Genomic DNA, 22,132 nt, shown 5'->3' with positions numbered 1-22,132 from the left:
AAACCAAGATGACCGCTGAGCAAAATTTCTCAATTTTTGTGATTTATTTCGCTATTTATTTTGTGGTTTTGTGACAATTTAAAAATTATCACAAAACCATTGAAAAGTCAACAGTTTTCGATCTTGACTGACTTTTGGTAAATAATGGTTATTTAACAAGAAAGGACAGCCGGCATAATTCCATTGATGTTGGGGTGATGTTTTTGCTGTTGTCGTTTGTCTCTTATCTTATTTCTTTGTGAAATAAAAATGGCATCCAATTTTCAGGGTCAAATATGAACTAATTTCTTATAATCATTGTTTAGTTCTGTTTTGAGTCAAAGTGTTTTAAGTTTGCCTCTTAATCATTCGAAGATATCAATCCTTATTAACTAATATTAACTGATATTTTAAAATAAATATTTGATGTGGTCTGAGATATGGAAACGTTCTTCAACTACCTAATAAAACTCCTGACAGAGTCCATCTCTCTCTAATTTGCTCTCTTTTCAACTGTTCCTTCTTGTTAAATAGCTATTCTTTGCTTTTGGTACCGGAATAGTACATCTCATCACCAGTACCGAAAATCGGTGCCCGTGCGTGCGTGACAGTTTGAGAGAACGGGAAAAGCCACTACGGACGTGTAATGAACGATACTTTTGGTTATTACATTAACATTGATAGTGAGAAGATAGTTATTGTTGTTAAAATGTGAATGCTAGTAGTTGTCATATTATTACATTTTATGCGCTCTACGCAGTGGGCACAGGGTGTCACAAATTCGTGTTAGGTTCTGGCAAAATTGCGCAATTTCGAGTTTAATAATATGTCATATTAAAATCTAAAAAAATTAAATTACTTCCGGAAATATCTAAAATAAACCAAAATTTTGAAAATTTGATTTTTGTTGATTGATTTGATAAGATAACCGAAAATAAGTGACATTTTATCATCCTCCTCTACAACGTGGCAATATCATATTTGAGATCCAACATTTCGATTTTTAATTCGATTTTTAATTATCATCAACAACTTCAACTTTTTGTTATGGGCACCATATTAGATTTTGAAATCATTGAGCAAAGACTTTTTTCTGATTATTTCCCTCATTGTACTAGCAGCCAATAAAATTCAATGAACCTTTCTAGTTCGACCAATGAGAGCCGTTATATGCTGAATAAATCCCTAGTTGCTAAAATTTTACACTGATTATATCCTTCTCTTACTGTTTTCGAAATCCCCATACGAGTTAGTGGCACTTTGTATTTTAGCATAAAATTAGCAACTAATACACCAGAGTCTTAAAATAACGGCTTTTATGCAAGAAAAAAACATGTATTTGTCAGCGCACGGTAATTTTCTCAACAATGAATCAACTACCGAGAAATTGATAGTTTTTGTGAGTAGTAATGAAAACATCGTTACATTTCATTTTCATTCAACTATGGGAAAATAGTAGAAAAATGCAAATTTAGACTAGCTGAAAAGTTATAAAAGTATTGGCAAAAGTTTCGCTTCACAACATTTAAAGCTAACATGACCTTTTGTCGATACAGATTCAATCTAAAGATCTGTCTAGAACTGGGTCAGCCATTTAATCAATTCGTATTCATTCGTTTTAATATCAAAAAGTGAATCTAATGTTTTCAGCGATGCTGAAACCATATACGAATGGAATGGTTAAGCTAAAAGGTTTTGGAATGTTTTCGAATCAGAATCCAATTTTGTTAACCGCAGACTTAGTAATAATTTAATTATTATAATTAAATTAATGTGTTTGAGTTGGAAAAAGGTTAAAATAATGTTATTTGTATAAATTGAAAGTTTGGTTAGGAAACACTTTTCATTCTTAAGTTTTTATGTAATATGTCAACGAAGAAACACATTTTACACATTGCTTTGCAATAAAGAAGTTATTAATATTAGCAGTCCCTGGGTAATGGTTGCACATTGGTTGCACAAGACGGTGGTAGATTTTCTACCGAAACATCAGGTTTTTTAGGTATTAAGACCAAGCCTAAATCGTCCCAACACAAGACCACTAGGTTAATGTGATTTTCAACTTTTTTCAACTCAAACAAGTTGAAAATAGTGCAAAATTCCATTTTCCCAGCAAACGTGTGTAATCTAAAAACTTCACAAAAGAGCTTGACAGTGAATGTTTAAATTTTGAGTGACGTCTGATATTAAAAACCAATAAATTATCTGAACCTCTAGATAATTGCATATTTTAGCCCTCTCACGATCTTTTATCAATGTTTCGTAAGATTATTTTGATAATTACGTGTATCATGATAATATTTGAAATAAATGGATTTCTATAATTGATGTCAAAGTAGAGATGCAAAGTCTCTCTGCTATCTTAATTTTACATTATTGAATAACAACCGTAAAACCGCCATTAATAATCCAACTAATTCAAAGGGTTTAAGTACCAAAGCACACAAGCGTAACCTCTAAAATATGCTACTGTTCTCGTAAAATAATAGTTAGCCAAAACTTCGAGAGCCAAAAAAGTTCGATCTTTTTAAATTCACCCTCATTGATTCCAGACCGAGTGTTTTCCATTTTGTCCTTTTCGGAATTTTTATGGCTCTAATTTTTTACTTCTCGGTTTTCGGACTTCGGCTTTTATGACTCTTATCAGTTCGGGCCAATCGCAAAAGGCCAAACTCGAGAGTGGCGACCGGACATATGAGCGAAGGCAGTTTGTTAGGATTTATTTGGAGACGTCGAACCTACTTGAGTCGAGTAGTCAATCAATCTTTTGTCTTTTATTATTTATTTTCGATGTCGGCTACAGGCTAAGATGGAATGCTTTCTTAAGCTACCCGAATTTATTTGACCGATAAATTTGCACTAAGGAATTTAGGAAATAACTTACCCCCCGATACGTCACATCTGAGCGAAAATGAAGCACCTTCTGAAAATGGTCCTACCACCGATGATAGTTGTTCACCGGATTCTGCATTGAAAATTGTCACTTTATCTGGAGGAACTGAAAAAGATTAATTTAATTAAATTTTGTTTATGCAAGTTATTTAATTAATTATTCTTGATATTGGCCTAAAAATATGAGAACCAACCCTTACAATATACAAAAGTTTCGTGCAGAGCCTACGTATCACTACGAAAAAGTCTTCCATTGCTGTTACAAAGAAGATTTCCGGACAGGATTTCCTAGCTTCGATGTATTCCGAAAAGTATAGTTTTCACAAAAAATTGTTTTACATTTTTCAATTTTCTTTGTCCAACAAAATCTGAAAATATTGCTTTAATACTTTTCTTTTGACAGATGTGTTGAAGGAGAATTACCAATTATTTTTTGTCTACTCATTTAGAAAACGAACTATTTAAAAATGTTGTAATACTATTTGCTTACTCGGGTGAGGTAAAGTGCACTTTTCTTCACCGGATGAAGTATAAAGTTAGTTCCAGTTCCGCAGTTATTTTACCTTTCAAAAACATACATTTAAATCAAAAAAACTATACAGGGTGAGTCAGGGTTAAACGACCAAACCTAGACCATGCCTAGAGAATTGGATTTTAAGCAGAAAGTTGTAATAAAGTTGTGTCCGAAAATGCGTTGTTACCGAGATACGAGGGTGATAAAGTTTCAGATTTTTTAAAGGTTTTATTACATAACTTCATTCATTCATGACATAGCAAGAAAACATTTCTACATACAATACTCTATAGGATCTCCACAATTACAGTGTACACATTGTAGTGAAAATGTACAGGGTAAAAATGATCGGTGGCATACTACAAAGAAGTTTGGGAAGATAAAATAGGGATTGACTTATGAATTTTGTTGCTGACTGTCCTTTTAAACTGAATTTCTGGCAGTTCAAATTTTGACACCGCTTTTCTTCCTGACTGTACAATTTTTTACTTTTTTTTTCAGATTTTTGGATAGGAAATTTAATGAGGATTCCAAAAATGTGCTTAAAACTGTCATTTTCTCACTCCAACTGGGTTTAACAAGCAATTTTGTTCTTGACAAGTATTCGATATAAATAAAACGTGTTTGTGAGATCTATGAGAGTTAGTTTGATAGTGGTGACGCAAACGCCATACTAAATTATTTTCTAAAAACCACGTGATATTTGTGTCAAAATTTGGGTATAATTTGCAATAATTTACAGTACATAATTTTTCTTACATATTTATTTTTTCATCAGTTATTTTGACAATTGTCAGTAAATTACTGGTAAATTACAAATTGTTTAAATAATAATTTCGTCAGATTTGCGTCATTTTTCTCATCTCAAAAACAAATTATTTGTCATAATTTAAACATGCGATAATAAAGAAAAATGAAAAAAAGCTGAAAATGTATATTTTTAATAAAGGTATAAGATTGTTACTCATTTGGAAAAAGAATCATTTTGTGAGGAAAAATTACTTCATTTAGTTAATTATTGATAAAACTAAAATATCTAAAAAAATCAATAACAAAATCAACCTTTCAATATTTTTTGATTTTATTTTGATATTATTGACAGAAAATGACTTTAATGAAATTAATGACAACAATGACAAAAAAATTATATCTTTCAAGCAAATTTCAATGAGACTAAATTTACAGGTGAAACAAAAAATTTTCTTCAACTTAGCCAATATTGGGAAAACGGACTAATATCACAAAAAGTCACAGGATGCACCAAACTGCTTTTTTAAACTAACTTCATTTTAACTAAGCGTAGCTCCGTTATTTGAGGAGTTACAAAAAAAAATAAATAAAAAAAGTTGCAGAACATTTTATCCTCTACAAGATTGTATTGATATGTTTTTGCATTTAAGAGTCTCTTTAAGAGTTACAAGGCAATAAGTGACAGGATGAACCAAACTGCTTTTTTAAACTAACCCCATTTCGACTGAAAAACAGTGTTATCACTTTTAATGTAATATAGTTAAAGATGTGACACTTTTTGTTTTTCTCTTTGTACTATTTCAATATTTCTACATTTTCAAAAATAAAGTATAAAAAAAATTGAAATTTTATGCTAAAATTGGTAAATTTTCCTGTCACATTTAATTTTACATTGTCAATTTTACTTTACCCTAATGGTAAATAACTGGACGATAAATTTACGCTCATATTTACTTTTTCTCAAATTTAACACTCGATAGAGGCCACAATAACTAAAAGTACCAAGGATATCATTAAGTATCAGGATTAACATTTTTTGAAATCCACCTAGTACGAAGTGGATTTTGTCCTTTTTTGTTGCGGAATTTAATCATTTATTTGCTTATTTTTTAAACATTGTATTTAAGCACTCAGTATAAGCAAAATTGTACATTCATCTATATCCTATACCATACAAAGCTTTCATCGCTCGTAAGGGCTTATTTAAAAATAGAGCACACAAAAAACTCTTACATTGTTGTTGCACGAAACGTGTTTTCAGGCTATTTACTCGGATGAGTAGAGATAATGATTTCCTATGCATGGAGGCTGGTTTCAATTTCACCTCAAAAAAGTAACGAAAAAGTTTTTTTACGTGTCTGTCATAACGATAATTACGGTAAAACCAGTTAATATGAATCAACTACCTAGAGTCTATTAGTTTTTTAAAAAACTGTTAATTGGAGTGCAGTGTACGTTTACTGAGATGATCACGGAAAAAAGGAGATTGCCTGTAATTAAAAACGATTGCAAAATTGGGATTATTTTTATGTTAGGCACAAAAGTTGAAAGATATAAATTTAAATATTATTTTATGCGTTTGAAAACTTCCGTCCCTTGTCGCTCTGTTAATGTAATTATTTTGGTTTATTATTTTTCTTCTTTTCTGCTTTAGTGTCAATCAACATAACACTGATTTACGTAATACCTAGGTAATAGAAAAGATTAGTAGAGGTTTCCTTCCCTACTTTTTTCTCCAGTTTTATCTAATCTGGATTTTCAAACAATCTGTTATACTGTAAAATCCATTTTTTTAAATAATTTATTATTTGTTGTTTTTCTTTCTGAATGTTAACTAACTGGAAAATATTCAGCTCAGGGACGCATGTGTTGTAGCAATTATACTTATGCAAATCTTGCATGAAACCATTTTGAGCACAAAATATCAGTTCCAAACTGAGACAACGTCGTCTTCTTAACGTAACCTGCAAACATTTGGCACTGGATTGAGGTTTTCCGAAAATTCGCACAGCATACAATTGGCGTATAAGCGGTAAGAAAAGTGGCACTCGAAAGCATTGTGCAAAATGGGAACGGGGCAATATATTTAAAGATCGTAGGGCTGGTATGAACGTTGTTCGGTAACCGCATGAATGATGCAAAGCCATCTTATCTGCCGGAGTTAAATTACGGCGGCTTTGCGGTCAAAATAGCGAGCCATTTAACTCTCGAGCAGTCATTCTACAAATGTTCGCAGTCGTAACAGTTCGAGAACTAATATACGAGGTTGCATATGTGGCGATTTTAAGGTTAACCCTACGGAGAAGGGTAAGCGGACTACGGAAGGCGCGAAAAGTGTGCTTAATCTTCGGATTTGTCTTTTGACCCGCTCCATTAAGTCTTCCAGTGGTTAACACAATCCGCACAAGCAGTACCCATCAGTATTTAAATTGTCAGTCAGTCAAAGTCAAAGAAGAGTAGAGAAGTGATTTCCAAATTCTGAGAGAATGTTCGTATAAAAAAAGCAAACATTCCTCTTATTTCCATAGTAAAATTGTACCCTAAAGAGAAAAATATTAAATGTCCCTCAGTGTTTGACATATTTCAACAAACTAACAATTTTCTTGTTACCTATAAAAAAAGCCATAAACATTTGGGTCTATGGGTTACTTATATTTTATGGTATCTACAGAGAGGCTAATACGCGGTGCAAACCGATATTCTCAGAATACTACGTAAAATTTCTCGAAGAACGCTTGTGGAATTAATTGTTCTTTTTGTGAATAAAAAATGGTTTAAGTCACTTGTTCTATAAATAACCATTAATTAACGGTTTGTTTTCGAGGATATTTATGTCATATCATAGCTAGAATTTTCTCAAGGTCTCCAATAAAAACCATTCTACTCCACCCTAACTAAAAGCTGAACTAATATGTTATTTAAAAATATTAAAACCCTAAATTTAGCTTTGAAACTTAACTAGAACTTTTAATTTTTTGCTTTTCTGTGCTACGTTTTTTAAGTGTTTCCTGCATTTTAATTTTTGACCTGTTTCCGTTCAGTTCTTGACCGTCTGTGGTTATAGTTGGAGAGTTGTCTTTGACTTTTAGTAGTATTTGACGTTAGTCTTCATCTGTAGAACTGTAGAATTGCATAGCCAGTTAGTGCATGTAAATATAATAGGTGTTTTCTTGGTAATTTTGTTGTGCACAATAAGTGCAGTATCGTCTGCGTATTGTAATATAAAAGCTATTTTTTCTAATTTTAGCATATAAAGTGACACTTTTCAAAACTGATTAGAGTGACAAAACGTTTTACTTTATGTAACTAGTTACATAAAGTATCACTTTATGTAACTAGTTATGAAAAGTTCATTTCATCACTCCCTGTTTTTATGCATTTCCGTAGAAACATATGGGCGACATCCATCATAACATGTCGTTGTCACTGTTTATACAAGGTGCTATAAAAGTGAATATTTGTGTTAAATCACTTTAAAAGATGGTTTTTACCGCTTTTTGGTCAAAATTAGAAAAAATTATGTATGCAACACGTTTCGAAAATGTCTTATTGTATAACTCATTCAAATTGTAGGACCTCGCTGCGCTCGCCCTACAAACATTCATTCGTTACACAAAATCGATCTTTTCGTAACTGGTTACATAAATAGCTATTATCAATTTTGTTTTTTTGTCATTTAGGGAAATGGTGAGAAGGGTAATTAATAATGGTGAGTTGGTAAAACAGTTATTTTCAAGTGCGAAAAGTAATGCTTATTCGCTTGCTAGCTGAAAAAGCATCGATAGAATACCTTCTCCCCAATTGAATAGATAGAATTTGTTACGCGATTTCTATTCGACAAATATTTAACGCTCTAGTAACCACTTTATAGTCATTGATCCACAAAGTCTTGAATTAATCGAGTCTGGCTAAATCAAATAGAAGTCCAACTATTCAAACGGAATTGTTTCAGGCCAGCTGAAAGAGACGTGACCTTTGTAAGTATTTGAAACTCGACTATTTCGAAAAGAGAATATCTGAAAATAGCGCTGTAATCTTAAAGGGTGTCTTCATTGTATACAAAGCCCCAACTGAAAGCTACTTAAATTCAAATGTACATTTACTTCTCATTTCCTGAACGCCTCTTATTGTTGCACGAGGGTAGTTTTGTTGCTTCCAGAAACGCCAACTTGGTGCATATAGTTTTAAGCAAAAACTGTTGCTTTTTCTTTTAACTTCCGGAAACTTACGAGCGACCTGGAAATTCTGGGAGCTGAAACAAGTCGATTTGCATATCAGCCACGCGGACCTCCAAGGGCTTTGTACTTAATAATGAGAAGGTGAGATTGCGCTATTTTGCTTAAAGTGTGTTTGCTTGTCGAAATGGCTGTTAGTTATTTTGCTCCCCATTTTATTTGCGTCAAACCTGAGCCACTCTATCGACTTGTTTGTTGTTTGTCGACCGGGCAAAGGCTCAAAAAAGGACAACCGACAACTCCAGATATAATAATTACTGAAGGGTCAGACCAAGAAACCGGAATTGATTTATTTCCTACAGAGAACCGACAACCAGGCCGCAGGCAAAGCCGCAACGTAAGTTTAGGAAAAGCTGGAGTTAGGAATTGACCTGTTTTTTTATTTCCTTCCTGTTTGAAAAGGGGTAAGATTCAATAATTAGAAAATAAGGTGGTTCAAGTATTCAACAATTTGGTATTTTTAGAGCTCGGATTTTAATATAGTATATGTTACGTATGAAGAAGAGTGGTAGGAATACAAGAATATTAGTTAGATAGTTAAACATTGCAGAATGTATCAAGTTGGAATTTAAATGTTCAGTTCAGTTCAGGTGCAAACAGTCACAGTCCAAACAAAACTTGTCTAAGGTGTAGCATAAAAATACTGTGGTGCAATGAGCTATAATAATTGCTGGAATTATACCACTACTTTTCGCTTAATTACGCCGTTGCATGTCAAAGGCAAATTTTACTTGCTGATAGTAGATCAGTCTGTCAACATAAAACGAAACCTAATCAACGTATAAATCTCTTTTAAGTTCATTTCACAATTTACAGTTTTGCAGTTCCATTACACGTTTATCCTTTCTATAATTCTGGTATATGCCCAAGCCTTTTGTTGCTTTTGGAGAGCTCACGTTTCCCTTCAAGCAAACATCAGTTCTCTTTGTGCTGTCTGCGTTATGCAGCATCCTTTTACTTTTAGCGGATCGTAGTCGTTAGTTAAGCAAAACACCCCTTATTAAATATCCCTAAATGTAAATTAACTGAGCCAAAAGTGGGTTGTGAAACATAAGCCGACTCACTAAGTGGACGCGTTAATCACAAAGTAAAAGGTTGTTTTGCAGTTTCGCACTTTGTCAAGTTTTTAATTATTTTTGGTTTGGGGGGTCAGACGCAGGATTGAAATTGAACTGGGCATTAACAACGAGCGGAAAGCATTAATTTAACGAGGCATCACCGTAGCATGTAAACCGCACTCCATTTGGAGATAAACAATTACATGTGCGTCTCGTATATTGTATTGTAATTAGCTGGCGATTTAACCGCGAATAAAGCGGCAGACAGCGACCTTTGTGCCAGTCAGGATGGTTAAATTGGGTAACGAATTGTCTGATGAGGTTTACGTGCCGGTGAGCTTGCAAATGGCATATTACTCCCATTCTAAATTGGAGGCACGTTTCAATTTTGGATTGTATTCAATCTATTCCGAAAGCTCTTACTCAAATAAAAAAATGTTTTTTCTGTAAATTAAACGTTGATAAATAACAATAAGTTAGGAACATTGGAAGATTCTTCAGTTATTATGTCAAATCGAACGAGTTTATTTATGTGTTGTGTTAAAACAGCTGATCATAGAGACTTTGTTTCTGTTGCACTTTGAAGAGCTCAGTTTCATTTAGTTTTCGATCCTTCCGGTAGGCGGAGTTTTTCCAAAATTTAGGATTTCAACCTAGATTTCTCGAATGCAATATTATTGCTTTCTATTACCTGAAAACTGAACCAGGTGTAGTAGGTATTCTTCTGTAACATGAGCCCAACAAACATTTGTCTTAACAAATTTCCAAAATTTAACCTCAAACATCAGTATGGAACAGATAAAATTTACTTCTAACCGTCGAGAATTTACCCAATGTGAAGAAAAATATCATTACACGTCCTAATTAAGTCAACAAACTTTGATTAACTCTAGGTAATTAAAATTTTGTAGTAGGCATTAAAACCCATTTTTAAAGGCCAATAGTGGACAATTAGCGCAATTTTTAACTAAACATATTACCAAAATTTAACCTGGAAGACAATGCTAAACAAAAGTGGAGCAAAAAGAACGATAACAGGTTATTTGCTTTTTTATTGAGGTTATAGAATTGAACTGAACGGCAACAGGCAAAGTGCAGCTAACAAAATGACGTTATAAAATGATAACATCATGTAATTGATATGGATCTACCAAACCATAAAACTTGTGCCAAGTAAATTTTACTGTAAAACTGACTATAATACCTCTAAAATTTTAATGAGCTTTTAAAATAATTGGATTTAGGAAATAACTTTGATTAACAATTTTCCAGCTAACCTTAAATTTAGAGATTAGGTTACATAAATCCAGAATCATTCCTATACACAAAAAATACAGTCAGTAGAACCTAACTGTTTTCTATAGACTTTGTCGCAGACAGAATAGTAACTAACTATCGACAAGTTTTAAATAAAAGTTAAAATTTATTATGAGGTAAAATTTACAAAATACGACAGAAAATATGGCCGCTGTTCACCAATATTCAAGCACAACCTCAAAGATATAATTAAGTGGAATTTTAGATAAGGAATACTACCTTTTTGACCAAATTCTACCTTTAACTTTTTAAAGGCCATATTTGGTCAAGCTTAACTTATAATTTGAAATCTTGATTAGACCACAATAGCCTCACTCCGAAGACACTATTTTGGTTAAAAATAAAAAATATTTGATCATATGTATTTACCAAAAATAGCCTTCAACGTCCAAGGCAAATGTTAAGTTATAATAAAGTAAATTGTGACCTCACTAAATGCCTCGTAAGTTTGTTTTACCAAAAGTTGTAGTCATTAAAGTAAAAATGAGGTAAAGTTCAACTAGGTCCATAACTTTAAGTTTCATTTGTCTTGAATTTATAGTTGCAGTATATAGGGCATTTTATAGTATTTGTTACTAAGTGTTAGCTTCTTCCAAAAACTTAAAACAAATTTTTGTCTTTCGAGTAATTTTTGTGGTCAAATTTAAGTAAAATTTAACCAAAAAAAAATTTATAAATGTAATGTAAATTTGCCTTTCTGCCTGGTTGTTATATATTAGTTAACAATGTTTGTTGGGATATATCAGTAAATAATCGTTAAAAAGGGTCTTTTTACCGTAAAAGTTACATTACTGACTAAATAAGAATACTATATCTTTCAAATGAGGTGATTATTATTTGAAAATTTTTTTAGTCCGTGTGTTCCTTATTGTTAACTACCTTTTAACAGTAAGGAGTAGACAAAGTGATATGAAAGCTTACTTATTCGCAAGAATTTTATTTATTTACTTATTTTTTTAAATACAGGACTCAATATAGGTATGTAACTAAGAAGGTGGCCTGGCCCTAAACGGTGCACTTGACAGAAATTGCTTAAGGATCACACATATTTTGTTCGATATCTAATTGGAGGTCAGACACTTTTTCTATATACAGGTGACAAAAAAACATATTTAAGGTTTGGGGCTGGTAGATAAAAATATGTGTTTTGGTATATGAAAGTTTTAAGTTCTTCCAACCAAAATGAGCATACAATATTACCGTCTATGAAGTTACGCAAAAACAAACAAGATTTCATATTTCTACGTTTTTCTAGTGAATCCAAATAAAATCTTCCGGGTATTTTGTTGTTAGTGCCTCGCTGAAGGTGATTACCATCTTCTTTAGGTTAAATATAATAATAATAATGACTTTAACCTATATCTTCTTATGTTTATCGAAAATGGGAGACCGTATCAGTGATTCTAATTTAGTTTTAACTAATGAATTATAGAAAGTTTTTAATGTTGCAATGTTATTAAAAGATTAAGAATATTCTTTATTAAGGCTATTCTTTACGGTTTTTCAATAATATCTCGTTTTACAAAAGAGATATAGCGAGCAGTTTTCACACAACGATAGATAATCTGATTGCTTATGGAATGTAATAGAAAGCTATAACATTGTATTTGATTTTTTCGAGATATCTAAGTAAAAACGCCCTCTATCGAAAAGGCCGAAAACTAAAAGGAACATTGTTTTGGGACACTCTACAGGTTGAAACATAAGGTTGAAAATAAATTTTTGTTTACGTCTATTGTGAACGAAGCTAAGAAGCATAAGGCAGCTGGACAATAGTGCCACAATTTTATTTTATTTTCAACCAGGTATGTAATAACGTTATTTCTTATTTGTAAACCAGGTGGAAAGATGAAAATTACCTGCTTTGGGTAAATGTCACTTTCCACCCGGGTGAATATCAATATGCGTTTTGTCATATCTGGGCTTACTTTTTATAGTTAAGAGACTGTGCCACCACCTCTGCAACAGCTCGCAGCTCAGGTGAAGATGAGTAACATCTGCGTCTTCAGAAATCTCCATGTTAAAAGCACTTTAAGAGACGTTTTAGCTCAAAGTATTAAAGACGGAATAGCACAATAATGACGTTGTCAAGATTGTAAACAAATCACCAGTCGCTTATTATGGTTGAAGTCATAACTACTCGTACACTTATACTACCTTATTGTTAGAGACCATTAGCAATCAATATTTCAACTGAATGATTTATTAAAAGCTCGATGAGATTCTGATAAATGGTGGAAAATAAAATAGTATACAAACCCCGGTAGAAAGTTTCATTTCTGTCTCGAGATAAAGTTCACAACTACCTAATCTCTCGACAGAAATCAAACACTTTCCACCTGAGTATGTAATATACTATTACATGACAACGGAATACATAAACATTGTGTTGGGTTAATATCATTGAATATTTCCCTCATGTGTTAAATGTCCCATATGAGCAGTGCATTTTCACCAGAATGACAGCGACAATTCCACTCATGTACAAAAAATGCCATATATACGTCATCAAAACACGGTTTGCTATCGGCTAATAAGGAAGGAAGAGAGTTTGCTAGCGGATAAAAAAATCGGATAAATTTTGCTGTTGATTTCATCGTTTCCACGGATTTTCACTACACTTCTATTGTTGCAATGTCTCACCTTGAGATTTTTGCTGGCACTGTCAATTTTGATTTTTGTTCGTATTGTTTTGGTTATGGCTCGCTTCGGATAGAGTTCTACTGCAGAAAATCAAAAGAACCAGAAAAATTTACTTCTGCCAGTACAAGGTAGTCGCAGTCTTATTATATTATTGATTGTATTCATGGAATTGTCTTATCAAATACCATTCGAGCTCAGATTTTGAACAGGATAATTTTTCCGCTAGTCTTCTCATACTTTCTTTATGGTACAAGACTCGACCTGTTTGGCAAAATCACTCGAGCTACGCTCTCGTGATTTAGTTACAACAGGTCTCGTGCTGTTACACCAAAAAGAAAGTGTTCTAAGACAAGCACAAAAATTATCCGGCTAAATCTGAGCTCTTGTGGTATTGCCCCCGATTATTTCCCTCATTGTACTAGCAGCCAATAAAATTCAATGAACATTTCTAGTTCGACCAATGAGAGCCGTTATATACTGAATAAATCCCTAGTTGCTAAAATTTTACACTGAATAAACACCTCCTACCTTTTTCGAATACGTTTTTTTGAAGAACATTTGATATTAAGCGAAACGGGATTTAGACACATATAAAATTTAAGCTATTTTCTTCAATATTAACAATTAATAAATCACTATAACGTAGTTTCCATTAAAAAATTACATAAATTAAAATATTATGACGTCTGATTGTCAATCTGAAATGTAAACAAAAATATACATGGCTGAACGAAAATCTGTCGTCTGCTGGGGTGAGTTCAATATTATCATTAATTTCATCACGTTTAGTTTAGTATTTGTGTTCTAACTAAGGTGTTTTGTTGTTAATAAACTAAAATGTGAGTTTTCAGGAAATAATCTTGACATATACCCCTCGGCGTTCACGTTTTATCACGTAAAATGTGCATTGGTAGGTTTTTTGCAAAATTTTTCTTTTAGGCAAATGGTTTCGACTAAATAATTCTTTGGAAAAAATCCTTCGACCTGCGGTCTCAGGATTTTATCGTCGAATTATTTAGTCTCAATCATTTTCCAAGCAAAATTTTGCAAAAAATCACCTATGCACAGTTTACCGGATAAAACTTGAACGTCTCGGGATATAACCTATGATAATTGCATTCTAAAGTGATAATTGCATTTCGATAATTGCACTGTACGTATCTATAACGACTGCATTGTTGTATAGCTTATTGCTAGTACACTAATTGTTGTCCTTGCGCAGTTTTTTGACTTTTTGTAACCAAAAAATGTCAAACGCGATGTCAACAAAAATTAATGAACGGTTTGGAACTTGCTCAATGAGCTCCATTGAGCAATCTATAGTGGCAGCAAATCCAAAACATTTTCTTTATTCGGGAAATATTCCCCAAAATTACATTCGTGCCTTAAAAATTACCTGATAATTCTGCGTTCAAACTTGTTATCTTTGCAAACTGCATTCGGTCATTTTCATATTTTTTTGGCGAAAGAGCCCAACACCGAAGGTGGAGGGCTTTTTTTGCTTTTTGAGAATAAACTCATGCAGTTAAGAGATAACAAGTTTTCATGCAAAATTATCGGTAATTTTTATGCACTTGTGCAATTACCCCCGATAAGTTCATTTGCAGTTTCTTGGAATCGTCAAAATGAAAAAAAAAATCATTAAAATCGTCAACCGTCACGTGCCCAATTTCATTATGAAGGCTGCAAACAGTGGTGTTTTCCTGTCAAGAGAATCGAAAAACCGTTATCAAAAGAAATATACACTGATATTATAACTTATTAAAAAGCGGCGTTAATAACAAAAATATTGTACCAAAACACTTGCGGAAAAAAATTTTGTGCACGCGACTTTCCGCATCGGTTAGGTTAATAACTATCCTAAATGAGAGTGGGCATGGTATCAGTTTCAGTTTGGAGCGAATGATTAGATTCACGATAAAATTATTTATCTTCTTATCTGTATCTGTAATCCGAAGACCTGTATTGAAGCTGTTGGATCGTGGAAACGCTTCCTGTCTCAAAACGATTATAAAAGACTAAGACTATCCAGTAATTCCTCAAAAAATTTAAGAAGATGATTCGTCTAGGAGATAGATATTAGAAGATAGATCTCGATGCGTAAAAAATGTTGAAAATATCCCAGAGTGCATGTGACAAATAAGTCAGGCCACATGTTATCCAGAAACTATTCAAGAAGACCTTCTTAGGACAATATTAATAAATCAAGGAAATCCCTTTATTGACACATTGAAATTGTCTTTAGCTCGTGACCCTTATTTTTTGTGACTTAGATAGCAAATTATCCCACCACATGGTGTGTTGTAACATCGCAGAATCTAAATTTGTCTGCGCAGTATTGTCATATTTCCAAAGATGCGTTTACGTAAAACCAAGGATCTAACTGCTAGTCTGATAATTTTACTATTTTAAAACTACGTTTTTAGCAAAAAAAAACAATTTAGCGTTTGAATGTAGCATTTGATTATTTCCAAGCCTTATCGTTGGCGGTATTTGGCGGGCAGAACTAAATTTATGGAGAACGCATTAAGGCGACATTTTTCATCGAGTACACATACATCTGATTTAAAAACGTTCACCTGATTTCCGAGTAGCGTAAATTCGTCGCTAACGACTTGGAAAAACATTTTTACGGATGCAAAGGCAGTTTATTATATTTTTCCCGAAACCGGCTCCTTTTTCTTACATTTCGGACTTAAATACGCGAGATGTATGGATGTTACCGGGAATGATTTATTGTGCCCGTGTGAATCGCGAGGTTTCGACAGAGTTCTTTATATTCTCAGAGCTACGAGGCAAAATTTTATATGTGTACGTATATCTCGGTCGGTTGCTTTGAAGTGCCGCCATGAAAAGCGAGGAGATTGATGTTTGTTTGCTCGGTCTAGCGCGAATTTAATAAACAAATTTCTCGACATAACGCGACAGTTTTACCACACAAAAAATAGGAAAATAAGACACCGTTCTTTGACACAGAACTTTAGGAGCTTAATCATGAGCTGAATATACCAAAACTAAAAGGCGAACAGTGTCGGAAACAACAGAAAATGCGATATCGTGCTTTGCGTGACGGTCGTTTGGGAAAAATAACAGGGAACATTAAAAGCGAATGGTGTCGGGTGAAAACTACCCTAATTATAGCGCGATCACGTCTAGATGCATATCGTAGTTAAATAATAGGAGTTTAGTAATCTTCAATATATTCTAGCCATATTAATGCTTTACAATTTATCACCTACTCGTAATGTTCTTCAATGTTGGTGTTTTAGTAATAGTATATTACATACTCAGGTGGAAAGTATTTGATTTCTGTCGAGAAATAAGGCAGTTACTTTATCTCGAGACAGAAATTAAACTTTCTACCGTGGTTTGTATACTATTTTATTTTCAACCATTTATTCAGTTGAAATATTGATTGCTAATAGTCTCTAACAATAAGGTAGTATAGGTTTACGAGTAGTTATGACTTCAACCATAATAAACGACGTGATTTGTTTACAATCTTGACAACGTCATTATTGTGCCATTCTGTCTTTATTTTTTGAACTGAAACGTTTCTTAAACTGCTTTTAACATGAAGATTTTTGAGGACGCAGATGTTACTTATCGTCTCCTGAGCTGTGAGCAGTTGCAGAGGTGGCGGCACAGTCTCTTCACTATAAAAAGTAAGCCCAGATATAACAAAACGCATATTGACATTCACCCGGGTGGAACGTGAGTACTTTCCACCCGGGTGGAAAGTAAAAGCAGGTAATTTTCATCTTTCCACCTGGTTTACACATAAGAAATAACGTTATTACATACCTGGTTAAAAATAAAAATTAATTAGTACAACTGATCAGTATAAGAGGAACAACTTCTCTCTTCAGACATTGTCGCAATGAGTACCAGTACCAATTCGATAAATTTGAAATTCTTGTTTCTTAGAAAATGAGACACCTTGTATATTACTTAAACAGGTTGGTCTTTTTATCTTACGACCACCAAATATCTACAGTGTCAATCTCTAACTAAAAATCAGCGATGTATCTTTTAGAAATATCCTGGATCATGTTTTTTTGGCAAAAAAAAAAAAAATACATACAGTGTGTCCCAAATTGCTTCTACATGTATTGGGATCTCGAAAACTGTAAGAGCAACAGTGTCGGTTAAATGGGGAAAGTTTTAGAGAATTTTATGTGAAACTTATTTCCGGTTTCCAAATTAAATTATCTTTCTCCGTTTTCCGGAAAATTGGGAAAACGTCAGAGGCTGCATTTTAAACACTCTTTAACAAAGCCAAAGAGAGTTTTGAAACTAAGACATTATTAAGGCACTTTTTTACGTAGAACACGATGACGTAATTATGGTTTCCATTTTGTCCATTTTTTTCCCGTGGCGGTTACGTCATTATTTGCCTTTCTTGTCTATTACATGCGTTCCGAGCGCAATAGAATTTTGACGTCATGTAGTCACGTCGGCAATGAATCAGGACGACAAGGCTCGGAAAATCGGCCGCCATTGTTCGCAAAAAGTAAACAATTTTTTATTTTCGATGTAAATTTTACAATATTTTAACGAGTATTTCGATTTAACTGCGATACTACGTGTGAGACCAGATAATGTGTGTGTGTTTAGGTAGTGTAACGAAGTTACGAATATTTTTCTGTTTGGTTTACTAAGCCGTCCGTTAGTACCGTTGGATTTGCGGCGATATGCAGATAAGGGATCTATTAATAGAAGCCGTTTAGTAAAGTAACCAGTGCTAGTACGTTGCCAAAATACGATAAGCCGTATTATTAAGTTATTATATTTTCTCAGGATTGGACAGTCCGATTTTTACCATTCTTGTTGGAAACCATTGGTAGTATTACAGGGTTTACAACAACGCTGCAGTATGATAGCGCGTAATAGGAAATTAGTGGTTTACGACTTTCCTTGTAATTATAATTCGCGAGTTGACGTAGCTGGCTAGGTTGGCCGAAGCGTACCGTTTTCCTGCAGTACTGCGTTTCAGTACGCGTCACTCGAGTAGGGCCGTGTTTCCCACTACCCGAAAGTGGGGAATCAGACTGTCTATAAAACTGGCGTGCGCCGCCAGTTCTAGTGATGAGCGATACCGTGATATTTTAATCACAACGTTAATTGTTACCGTTATATTTTGATATCAGTGATTTAATAGTGTGACGTGATCACGACATTCAGGCATTCACGATTTCGGCTACAAGAAATAAAGATCATCTTCCAGCCATAGCTCGATGTACGTGCTGTTAATAAGGCGCGATGTCGCTTGCGGCTCGTGTTAAGTCTTACGATGGTATTCGATAATCGACTTTATAGCAAAAGCCGCGTTTTAGTAAGTCGCAACTTTGAGATGGGAACTTGGAAAAATCAGAAAACTGTAATCGTAATCACGTTATTCACGTCACGCTTTTGCGATACTTTTGGTAGCAGTCGTGATCAGTGATTTCTAAATATCAGTGATTAAATCACAGTTCGTTATATTTCGCTCATCACTAGCCAGTTCGTTCTCTGTTGAGATCGCTAGCTCCCCTGAGCAACATCTCAACCTCCCAGCAGCACCGCCGCAGCACAGTAAGTATACCTGTTTAGTGGCTAGCCCTCCTAGTGCACTGTGTACCTGTTATTTGAACACCGAGGCTCGCTAGACCGGGTGTTCGTTCCTTGTTTACTCCAACCCTGTACCGCCGTTTGTTGTAGCGTCGTGGTTCGCTAGACCGGGCGCTGCTGTAACATTCACGTCACCTGTTTTCATTGCAAACGCTACATGGTTCGCTAGACCGGGCGTTTGCACCGTTATTCCCAGCCCGGCCATTTTTCCGGCCCTTTTACTTCAGTAGCATCGTGGCTCGCTAGACCGGGTGCTACGCCATAGATCCGGCACTGTAGGCTTCTATACAAACACTACATGGTTCGCTAGACCGGGTGTTTGTATGCTTTTCCCCGATAGGCCAATTTCCAGCCCTAGTTCACTCTGTAGCGTCGAGGTTCGCTAGACCGGGCGCTACACGATAGTTCCGTATTCAACACAAACGCTACATGGTTCGCTAGACCGGGCGTTTGTGTCATTTAGTAGTCCGGCCGCACTTCCTGGCCCGGTCATTTGTTGACTACGCTACATGGTTCGCTAGACCGGGCGTAGGAGGCAAGTTTCTAGATCCCGTTGCCAACAAGAACCACTACAAGGCTCGTATAGACCGGGTGGTTCAGTAATACCCTTTTCCAACTCTTTTACCGACCCGTGACACCGTAACTTTATTTGCACTAGGACGGTTAATTGCTTAGTTGTAAACGTAGACCTGCATTGTCCCTGTAATTAACGTTGATTCATCTTGTACCTGTAACATTCATTGCACTGCGTGGCTTTTTAACTTTCTGCATTATACCGTTGACCTGTTTTGCATCGCATCCGACCCGTACCGTAACTAAGTTGCACACTCTCACTCTCGTTCTTGTTTAATTAAGGGGAGGGGGGATTTAAGATACGCTTATTTGCCTAATTATTTAGTCTAGTTAAGTTTGCCAGCATTTTAAGTTAATCAAAAAGAATATACTTTAGTTGATTGGTACTTTTGGCTTTTATTAGCGTTGTCACCACCTGAACCACTGTTACCACAGATTGTCGGGAACCTTGTCTCCAGCTGTATAAAAGCTACCAAGGCATACGAATTGTGTTTCCTGGTTCACATTTCGAAAACTCTAAATACTTTCTTAAAACCAGGTGGCGCCCGAGGCAATTCTCATTAACTTTTGTTCTAGAACATACTGTACCGTCGTACTCCTTAATGACACACTTCTTGTACAACACTGTATATTGTTTACAAAACAATAAACTGACACTGACACTTAACCTCGCTATCTGACAACTTCAACTTCACTACAACCATCAATTCAACAACTAACTAACCAGGCCTGGTTCAGCTGCTTATATAGCCCAACTAGCAATTTTTTGTTTTATTAGAATTGCGGCAACGTTTTCTTATAAAACAGCATAAGCTTATGAACATTTTAAAAACAACTACTCGATACTTATAAACGCAAAATTGGCACCACCTTATAAAACATTGTGATTGAATAAAAGCTGCAAAATTAACTCCAAATAGCTTATAAAATACATATATAAACATTATTAATACCACTATAAAATCTTAACTGCGACTTCTATAGAACAGTTTTTATAGTTTCCACAGCCACTGCTATACAGCAGGAACTCTAAAACAATAATGTAATTGCTTTTTAACAGTTTTATACAAGTTTATTTGACAGTCGTTATAAAACCGATGTGTGTAGTGAATTTACTTTAATGAAACGGTTTTGTTTTTAAAATGTATTAAGATAGCTGCAAAATATTGTTTGCATTATAAACGCTTTCTGTTTATCTACTAAAAGGAATCACGAACATGGAAGCCAAGAAAGGTCCGTTTTACAAACAGACGCCATACTGATAAACTCTCAACTCATGATGTGAGTGCTTTCGCGTAGTGCTTACCCTCCTTTACAGTGCGAACGAAATTTTTCTGTGAATCATATATTATGTTTGTGACAGATTTTTATCGGGCCTCACGACAATGTTAGTTTAATAATTTTGTTAGCAATATTGTAAAATTAGAGGTTAGGTTTTTAAATTTATTTTTCAACAAAAAATACGTGATAATAATTTTATCCACACTTTCTTAATAAGTTATCGTTTCATCTTCAAAAACAGTAGAAACCATGTGTGTTTATTAGTTTTATTTAATATTTTTTATTTATAACCACTTAAACTATTAAAACAAAATGGCTCCATTTTATAAAACAGTTATGCACACAACGTAGCTTTTCTATGACAAATTAGTAAACAAGCAACATTTATAAAATGATAATAAAACAAAGATGTCACAGAACAGAGAAGCGGAACCCATAACGCAGGTCTGGCACTCGCTTTTTTTCAATTGCAATATCTTGCTTTTTCAATGTCATTGGCGATGGAAATTGCGAATCTTAACGAATTGACTTTGCAAATAAAAAAGAAAATCCGCCATGAACAATTGTGCGGTAAAGTACATTTTCAATTACAAAATAGTATATTTCATTAGGAGTACAAAAATAAGGGTTTTTCCGTTCACGTATGACCAATTCAGATGTGAGGCGAACACCGGAAGTCACGCAAAGCACGGAAAACCTATTTTTGGACTAATTATGAAGGATATTCTTCATTATACTTCTTTAAAAACGAAGGCATGAAAACCAGACTTAAGAAAAAAATACTTAAAAATGATATTCTTGTTCATATTTTGCCCTAGATTTCTCTGGCAGTAAATTTGCGTTTGACTGTGCCACTTGTTTTAAGATGTATTCTGGAATATCGGAATTATCTCCTGAGTATATTTTAATATAATTGTTGGGAATGACTGACACCTAATTGATCATTTCTATGACTGGTTTAAAGTAGTTGGTGATTTAATAGTGGTAAGTTATCACTGTCAGGCAATGTCTATAAAAATTCAAAAAATACTTCGGAAATATATCAAAATATTCCAGCATTTACATATTAAATGATAATGCAGGTTTGTGTTAAATATTTGTCGGCTTATAAATTGTCTTAAATTTAATATATTGTGCTGTACGTTTCTATTTTAAAGCCATTTTACTCAGCATTTTAATTCAGCGAAAAAAAAAATCCGTGCGGGCGCACAGAAAAACGCGTTGTCCTAATAGAGATGAAAATATAGAGGGTTTTCAAAGAAGTATAATAAAAAGCATTT

The 22,132-nt window shown here is 34.1% G+C and overlaps 2 protein-coding genes across 2 annotated transcripts in view; one reads left to right on the top strand and one right to left on the bottom strand.

The window, feature by feature from the left end:
- The window catches only part of LOC145725098 (neural cell adhesion molecule 2-like), a 416,642-nt gene that overhangs the window by 83,601 nt on the left and 310,909 nt on the right, over positions 1 to 22,132 (bottom strand). The window contains exon 4 of the mRNA XM_081973698.1: positions 2,864 to 2,977. Coding sequence (XP_081829824.1) covers positions 2,864 to 2,977 — 114 coding nt within the window. The remainder of the gene's footprint in view (positions 1 to 2,863; positions 2,978 to 22,132) is intronic.
- The window catches only part of LOC145725099 (FGGY carbohydrate kinase domain-containing protein-like), a 131,238-nt gene that overhangs the window by 35,560 nt on the left and 73,546 nt on the right, over positions 1 to 22,132 (top strand). The window lies entirely within an intron of this gene.

The sequence above is a fragment of the Ips typographus genome, linkage group LG2 (genome assembly GCF_016097725.1).
Source record: "Ips typographus isolate SLU linkage group LG2, UJ_Ityp_2.0, whole genome shotgun sequence".
In the NCBI taxonomy this organism is placed as follows: Eukaryota; Metazoa; Arthropoda; class Insecta; order Coleoptera; family Curculionidae; genus Ips; species Ips typographus.
This window is presented reverse-complemented; position numbering and strand designations above follow the sequence as displayed.